This window comes from Arvicanthis niloticus, chromosome 8 (genome assembly GCF_011762505.2).
Source record: "Arvicanthis niloticus isolate mArvNil1 chromosome 8, mArvNil1.pat.X, whole genome shotgun sequence".
Taxonomy (NCBI): domain Eukaryota; kingdom Metazoa; phylum Chordata; class Mammalia; order Rodentia; family Muridae; genus Arvicanthis; species Arvicanthis niloticus.
In genome coordinates, this window is record NC_047665.1 from 87,826,433 (window position 1) to 87,835,393 (window position 8,961).

General features: G+C 35.9%; 1 protein-coding gene across 1 annotated transcript; it reads left to right on the top strand.

The window, feature by feature from the left end:
- The first annotated feature begins 834 nt into the window (after positions 1-834).
- LOC117713982 (olfactory receptor 7E178) lies at positions 835-6,245 on the top strand. The gene is made up of 2 exons (XM_034510553.2): positions 835-1,048; positions 4,261-6,245. Exons 1-2 carry the CDS (start codon positions 996-998, stop codon positions 5,201-5,203), a joined length of 996 nt encoding a protein of 331 aa, XP_034366444.1. The 5' UTR covers positions 835-995; the 3' UTR covers positions 5,204-6,245.
- The last annotated feature ends 2,716 nt before the right edge of the window (positions 6,246-8,961 follow it).

Sequence of the window (8,961 nt, forward strand, 5' to 3'; positions counted from 1 at the left end):
TCATTCCTCAATCATCTGCTAAGTGCCCATGAAGCAGCCCACTAACCTTTGAATACTCAGTGGGTTTTTCAGGGGTTGTACTCAGGTTATCAGGCTCAGTAGCAAATATTTCTATTCGTAGAACCTGTCCTTGTGTATTTTATTCTTTGAGAAAGAGGCTCATTATGTAGCCCAACTGGCTTTGGCCTCTTACACCACCTTCCCTTCCCACTAAACTGCTGAGATTACAGGCAGGTAGTATCACTTCAAGCAACTTTTCTATAGCTGAGTATATTCTATTGGGCTTTTATCAGCAGAAAACTGGCTAATACAATATCTAAAATTGTACTAATTTTGACAATGGCTAAGAAATCAACTGGAGCCATGATGATTACATTGGTCTACTCCTATTATGAGGGTGACTATACTCATTGAAATCTCGGGTGGATGGGGCTCTGTGTGGATTTGTTTTGCACATATAAATGCTTTTTCTGACACCACAGCCTACATACTGCCAATATGTTTAACAATAATTATGGCATTCACACAACATTGTTTTTCATCAGATACTTCCGAGTGACATGTGGTAAGACCAGTTGATGGCATAAATATGTTTCCATTGTAAGTTTGAATTTTACATATGAACATTGAAAGTAAGAAAAGAGGAGTACAGATAATTTTTTTCCTGAGAAGTAGAAAGTTCAAGAACCTACAAAGGGAACTGACTCTTTCCATGCCCCTTTTCAATTAGTATTAACAAGTCCTCAGAGATTGGCTTAACATGAACCAATTTGGCTAATTATAAGCTCTGTGCATTGAACTCTCATGCCTATGTAGTTGTAAATTAGAAGCCAGTGTCCTTCCAGCTATTTAGTATCTTGATCCTAGTCCACTTAGGTCTGTTTTTAACTCTCTTTCACAGCCATATTCCCACCATGAGTCCATGCCCGAGTCTATTTTCTTGCTGGCTCTGGTGACAGAATCAGACTCTCCATCACTTACAAGGCTGAGAAGAAATGATGGACCATTACTCCTTCATCATGCACCAGCATAGAGATGACACACTCTGGTGAGGACCTTGGGAGAAACTGGAAGCAGAAGAGATTGGGGGATCATTACTGCTTCATTATCAAAGCAAAAGGTTGGCAGGTTGATGGTACATGCCTATAGTCAAAACACTTGGGAGGCTGGGACAGGAGGATCAACAATTTGAGGACATCTTGGGCTATGTAGAGAGAACCTATTTCGAAAACCAAACCAGGGACTGTGAAGTGGCTGCATGTGTCAGAACTTGCCATCAATCCTGATGATCTGAGTTTGATTTCAAGAACCAACATATAGCTAAAAGTGGAGAAGTGACTTACATGTGTTGTCCTCTGTGCTTGACTCCTAATAATAATAATAATAATAATAATAATAATAATAATAATAATAACAACAACAACAATAATACCACCAAACCAAGGCTAACCAAACCAAACCCAAGCTAAACAAATTACATGAAATTAGAATAACCAGATAAAAAGGTGCCCCAAATGGAAACTTTTAACTCAAAGGACAATGAATAATTCTATTTTATTTATTTTTAAAAGATTTATGTATTTATTTTATGTATATGAGTACAATTATAGCTGTCTTCAGACACACCAGCAGAGGGCATCAAATCCCATTACAGATCATTGTGAGCTACCATGTGGTTGCTGGGAATTGAACTCAGGACCTGTGGAAGAGCAGTCAGTGCTCTTAACTGCTGAGCCATCTCTCCAGCCCGACAATGAATAATTCTAAATATGAAATTATACTTATTTGTTTAGTGTGATAGTTTGATACATATATTAATGTGTAAAGAGAAGATCAAAATTTATTAGCTCATCAGTGTCCATAAATACCATTTTTTTTTGTATTGGGAAACTTCAAACTCCTTTCTTCTAGTTCATTATAAAGTTTATAATAATTTGTTGCAGATGTGGCTGCTGTAATTGTATATAGAACATTAGAACTTATTGCTTGCATCTAAATGTATTTTGATGTTCACTATTCTGACTCCTACTTTCCCCTTCCTCCCTACTCATTTTTTTTGTGACTGGAGGCTATTGTATCATGTGTTCTTGTTATAGTGAGAATGTGAGACTTATAATTCAAAGGTCCACCTTCCACCCATAATGGTCCCCATTCCTGTAGTTATTTCTTTGACCAGAGTGGGAGATATGACCTGAAAACTGTTTCTTGATTACTAAAAATGAGGAAGATTTTAGTGACAGATGTCATTGACTATAATATTGTAAGCTTTAGCAAAATTTCACAAGTGGTATACTTAGTGTACTTAGTTTTGACTGCACTATCACTGTCAGGAGTATGAGATGGCATATTTTCCACAAGGAAAGGATCAGTACCTTTGTTTTGGTCATATGCACCTTATACTTGGGTAGAAGGGGTTGGAGCAATATTTTGAGTGAACAATATGATTCCATGCAAAGGGCATCTGTTCAGGGTTTGTCCATACCAACCCATCCAGTCATTTCTTTCCCTTGTAATTGTTGGAAGCCATCCTCTACTTATAGTCCTCATGTCTTTGAGGAGATCCACTCTAAGTAGATGGTAGATATTCTTTCTGTTCTCACTATTGGAAGCGTGGCTGAGATCACAGATGTAGAACAGAAAAAGCTTAAAATTCACAGAATTATCTTTCTTTTATTCTTGAATTTTGTTTATTCTCTCACTTATCTCCATAAAATCTGCAGCCTTTTTTTCATAACAAAAAAGTGATGAAAAATAAGCCAGCATATCTTTTTAAAAATTTAGTTTATTATCTTAAATTATGTGGTATATGTGACTAGAGAGCTCAGTCTAAATCAGTTAAAATCTCTTGCTGGTTCTACAGAGGAATTTTCAGTTTCAGAACCCACATGACACCTTAAAATTGTCTATAACTCTAGTTCCAGGGGACCCAATACCCTCTTATGGGCTCTGCAGACGCAGGCAAGACAAGATACTTATATACATAATAAATAAAATAAATAAATCTTAAAAAGGTATTGTCTTCTCCAGGATGTTTAAAAATTTCTTTACCTGTCAAACATGCCTGAGCACAAATCAATAAACCACCACAGAACAATTGTTTATTTCCTTTAGTATTTAGCAAGTGAAACAGGAGGATGAGTCAGGGGTTTACATGGAATTTACAATATGAATATCCTAGATTGTGAGGGTTTTAAAAATAAATAATAATGAATTTTATAATCACATAGAAATTGAGGCATGGAAATATGATTGCTTTATATTCTGGGATTGAAGTGTCATTACATCATTTCCCCCTCCCCTTTCCTCATTTCCAAACCTCCCATATATTCTTTCTCGCTATCCTTCAAATTTATGGTCTCTTTTTTCATTAGTTGTTGTTGCAAACATATATATGTGTATCTCTACATATTTTTAAAATACATAAATGCAATCTTCTCAACTCAGTCTATATGTTGCTTGTATGTATGTTTTTCATGGCTGACCATAACAAATTGGATAAGCATTCATTAGTTGCATGTAGCTCTTTGTGTAAGGTTGAGACTTTACCCCATCCACATTAATGTGTCTATTGGTATTGTCCCTGTTCAACTTATTTTAGGCAGGCAGGATTCCCAGTGGGGAGATAAGATTTTCTTGTGGTTCAAAGAAGTCAAAGATGGGTACGACAGCTGGTTGCGTCTCTCCTTTGTAAGCTTGCATGACATTTTCTGGTACCATGAAAACTAGTTCTTGGGGAGGAAGCTTTCAAATTAAGTTCCAGCTCGGAGGCCTCTATAGGCCCTGTCTCTGAAATTCATAATGTCTTCAAAAATGGGGACTTTGTTGTCTCTGGGAACAATTAAGGACAATAGTGATAGCCTGTAATGTTTTGGGAGTCTCTTGAACAACCCAACCAACAACTCAAAAGGGAGCATCTCATGTTTGATGTTTGGTTTTGTGGTTTGATGTTGTTTTTGGTTCTTGGAGGATCATTATCAGCCCAGATGTGAAAATTTCATTTAAATTATATATGTATATTTATATACTGACTTATGTGTATTATAGGTAGATTGTTAATAATATGATTTCTTATGACTTTTTAGACATTTCTGTTATTTCAGTCTCCCTCTCTAAAACTGAGAAGTTACTGATATCTGTGCATGACTCTTAGAATTAATGTGTGGATTTTATCAGTAAATTGCCTTCATTGAAAATTCAGAGATACTGTTGGGTACTAGCTTAGTTATTTATTTTTTCAATCCTCTTATTTGTTTTTGAAAGGTGTCCAAGCAATATAGAAGAGCAAAATATAACACGTATCTCAGAATTCCACCTCATGGGACTCTCAGATGACCTACAGCTTCAGCCCATTCTCTTTGGACTGTTCCTGTTCATGTACCTGGTCACGATGCTTGGGAACTTGCTCATTATCCTGACAGTCAGCTCTGATTCCCACCTCCAAAGTCCAATGTACTTCTTCCTCTCTAATTTATCTTTGGCTGATGTCAGTTTCACTTCCACCACACTACCAAAGATGATAGTAGACATTAAGACTCACAACAGAGCCATCTCCTACTCAGGATGCCTGACTCAGATGTCCTTTTTCATGCTTTTTGGGTGTTTAGATAGTCTGCTTCTAACTGCAATGGCTTATGATAGGTTTGTGGCCATCTGCCATCCTTTGCACTACCAGGTCATTATGAACCCTCGTCTTTGTGGCTTATTGGTTTTTATATCTGTTCTAATCAGCCTTTTGGTTTCTCAGCTGCATAATTCAGTAGTATTACAAGTTACCTACTTCAAGAGTGTGGACATTTCCCATTTCTTCTGTGATCCATCTCAGCTTCTCAACCTTGCCTGTTCTGATACCTTTACCAATAACATAGTCATGTATTTTGTTGGTGCCATCTCTGGTTTTCTCCCTATCTCTGGGATTTTTTTCTCTTACTATAAAATTGTTTCCTCCATTCTTAGAATGCCATCACCTGGTGGGAAATATAAAGCCTTCTCTACCTGTGGCTCTCACCTGTCAGTTGTTTGCTTATTTTATGGGACTGGTCTTGGGGTATACCTCAGTTCAGCTGTCTCCTTGTCTCCTAGGAAGGGTGCAGTAGCATCAATAGTGTACACTGTGGTCACTCCTATGCTCAACCCCTTTATCTACAGCTTAAGAAACCAGGACATTAAGAAGGCCATGTGGCGGCTCCTCAGAAAAACAGTCTAATTTCAGTACCCGTGCCATTTATTCTGTATCCTTTGTATATTTTACACACAAAATTCTTAATTCTTATAATACCTATGGAATCTTCATATTTAATATTGCATTAATAACTGCACAATTGAAAGAGCCAAGCAACTTTATTTCTTGTATATTCAGAAGGGAGGAAGGCAATAAATTCCACCTCATGGGACTCTCAGATGAACCACAGCTTCATCCCATACTATTTGCACTGTTCCTATTCATGTACCTGGTCACGATGCTTGGAAACCTGCTCATCATCCTGGACTTCCTTTCCTCATCCTTCTCCCCTTCCATATTATAATAAAATGCTACAACAAGCTTCTTGCCACACTTAGAGGGTATAGGTCTACACTGAACACTAGGGGATATGTACTTAGTAAAAGGAAATATTCTGGGTGAAATACATGCGATAATTTCTCTCATAGAAATAAAATGACACTTTACCTTTCTTCATGTGTCTCTTTAGAAATACTCCACAAGTGTTTGCTTTACTTTCTCTGGTGTATGATCCCTGGAAGGTTGACCATATTATAGTGGATGACTCCATTTCCAGGCACATATAGTCAGTGCTCTTGGCCTCAGTTAAAAAAAAAATTACAAAAATTAGTGATGGAGTGGGGGGTGATCTGGGAAGAGTTGAATGGGCATTCAGGGTGAATGTGACCACAATACACTGTATGCAGCTATGAAGTTCTCCAAGAACAAAGTAAAAACATTGTATATTATAAATTTGATTTTACCCAAGCTGTTTATGAGGATATAGGTTATTAGTAGTCTAATACTAAGCCTTTATTTATGAAGTTGCTCAGGTCTTTATAAAATTTACTAATGCCCGTGGAGCTTTTTCAAAGGACCTGATTTGTAGCACCCATATTGTGACTTAAACCTATATGTAACTCCAGGTCCATTGGACACTGTGTTGTCTTCTGGCCTCTGTGGACACTGTGTTAATTTGTGTCACTTACAGACATAGATGTGACATTCATACACATAAAATAAAAACATATAAAGAAAACATTTAAAAGTACTGATGTCTGTGTTTTCTATTCAGAGCATTTGATTTGCTGAAGTGGTATTTGGCTGAACACAAAAGTTTAAAATCACCTAAGATTTTTAGTGCTAATTATGCTTATGTATTTATAGTAGCTTCCTTGCATGAAATGAAAAATTTATTGCTGGTTTCAGGATTTTCTTTGACATTGATACTAATTGTGAGCTTAAATTTACCATTGTTGAACTTTATAGAGTTTTAAAAATAATATGGCTAGTTCATTTTTCAAAATTGTGAAGGTATATATTTTAGTTTTAAAAACTGTCTGTTTCTATGCCTCTTCTGGAATTTCCCTAATGTAAACTTGTCAGGTTTGATACCACATAAGTCCATTAGTATATCTCTGTTTTTCCTCATTCTTTCTCATTTGCTTCACTAATTCAATGTTATCAAATACTAAGTACTTAAGGTCATAGATTCTTCTTTCTGCTTGGTAGAATCAATCATGAACACTCTACTGACAATTTCAATTGAGTTATTGTGTTCCTCAACTTTAGAAGTGTTGTATTCTAATAATTTATATGTAGTTATACCACTCTCATTTTGTTTATGAATCATTTCCCTAACTTTTTTTTACAGCCCATTTATCCTTTTAGTATAGGAAGGCTACTGATTTGTTTGAGTTAATTTTATATCCAGCCATGTTGCTGAAGTTGTTTATCAGATTTAGAAATTTTCTGGTGGAATTTTTGGGGTCACTTAAGTATGCTATCATATAATCTGCAAATAGCGGTATTTCGACTTTCTTTCCAATTTGTATCTTTTTACCTTCTTTTGTCTAATTTCTTGAGCTAGAACTTCAAGTACTATATTGAATAGATAGGGAGAGAGTGGGCAGCCTTTTCTGTCTAGTTCCTGATCTTAGTGGGATTGCTTCAAGTTTCTCTTCATTTAGTTTGATGTTGGCTACTGGTTTCCTGTATATTGCTTTTACTATGTTTAGGTATGAGCCTTGAGTTTCTGATCTTTCCAAGTCCTTTAACATGAAGGGATATTGAATTTTGTCAAATACTTTTTCATCATCTAATGAAATGATTATGTGGGTTTTTTCTTTGAGTTTGTTTATGTAGTGGATTACATTGATGGATTTCCATATATTGAAGCATCCCTGTATCTCTTAAATGAATCCTACTTGATTGTGGTGAAGGGTTGTTTTGATGTGTTCCTGGATTTGGTTTCTGAGAATTTTATTGAGTAGTTTTGCATTGATATTCATAAGAAAAATTGGTCTGAAGTTCTCTTTCATTGTTGGGTCTTTGTGTGGTTTTGTTATCAGTGTAACTGTTGCTTCATAGAATGAATTGTGTAGTGTTCTTTCTGTTTCTATTCTATGGGATAGTTTGAAGAGGATTGGTGTTAGGTCTTCTCTGAAGGTCTATTAGAATTCTGCACTAAACTCATCTGGTCCTGGGTGTTTTTTTTTTTTTTTTTTTTGTTGGGAGACATTTAGTGACTGCTGCTATTTCTTTAGGGGTTATGAGACTGTTTAGATTGTTTATCTGATCCTGATTTAAATTTGATACCTGAAATCTGTCTAGAAAACTGTCCATTTCATTCAGATTTTTTAGTTTTGTTGAGTGTAGTTTCTGTTGTTTTTGTAGTAGGTTCTGATGATTTTTGAATTTCCTCAGTTTCTGTTGTTATGTCTCCCTTTTCACTTCTGATTTTGTTAATTTGGATACTGTCTCTGTGGCCTCTGGTTAGTCTGGCTAAGGGTTTATCTATCTTCTTGATTTTCTGAAAGAGCCAGCGCCTGATTTTGTTGATTCTTTGTATAGTTCTTTTTGTTTCTACTTGGTTGATTTCAGCCCTGAGTTTGATTATTTCCTGTCATCTTCTCCTCTTGGGTGTATTTGCTTCTTTTTGTTATAGATCTTTCAGGTGTGCTGTTAAGCTGCTAGTGTATGCCCTTTCCAGTTTCTTTTTGTAGGCTTTTAGAGCTTAGAGTTTTCCTCTTAGCACTGCTTTTATTGTGTTCCATACATTTGGGTATGTTGTACCTTCATTTTCATTAAATACTACAAAGTTTTTAGTTTCTTTCTTTATTTCTTCTCTGACCAAGTTATCATTGAGAAGAGTGTTGTTCAGCTTCCATGTGTGTGTGGGCTTTCTGTTGTTTTTGTTGTTATTGAAGACCAGCCTTAGTGCGTAGTGATCTGATAGGATGCATGGGATTATTTCAATCTTCTTGTATATGTTGAGGCCTGTTTTGTGACTGATTCTGTGGTCAGTTTTGGAGAAGGTATCATGAGGTACTGAGAAGAAAGTATATTCTTTGGTTTTAGGATGAAATAATCTATAGATATCTGTTAAATCCATTTGGTTTGTAACTTCTGTTAGTTTCATTGCATCTCTGTTTAATTTCTCTTTCCATGATCTGTCCATTGCTGAGACAAATGTGTTCATATCTTCTATGGTATCTTCTGCACTTGAGATCATCTCTTCTATCTATTGTATTCTGTTGGTGATGCTTGCATCTATAACTCCTGATCTCTTTCTTGGGTTTTACACCTCTATGATTGCCTCCAATTATGATTTTTCTATTGTTTCTATTACCATTTTTAGGTCTTGGACCATTTTTTCTCATTTTTCCCTACCTGTATGATTGTATTTTCCAATATTTTTTTAAAAAAGGGTTTTATTTGTTTTCTCTTTAAGGGCTTCTACCTGTTTGCTCGTGTGTTCCTAT

Coding starts and splice junctions, on each gene's coding strand:
- LOC117713982 (XM_034510553.2), top strand. CDS start 996: ATGATGGACCATTACTCCTTCATCATGCACCAGCATAGAGATGACACA. Junction 1,049..4,260: donor CATAGAGATGACACACTCTG/GTGAGGACCTTG, acceptor TGTTTTTGAAAG/GTGTCCAAGCAATATAGAAG.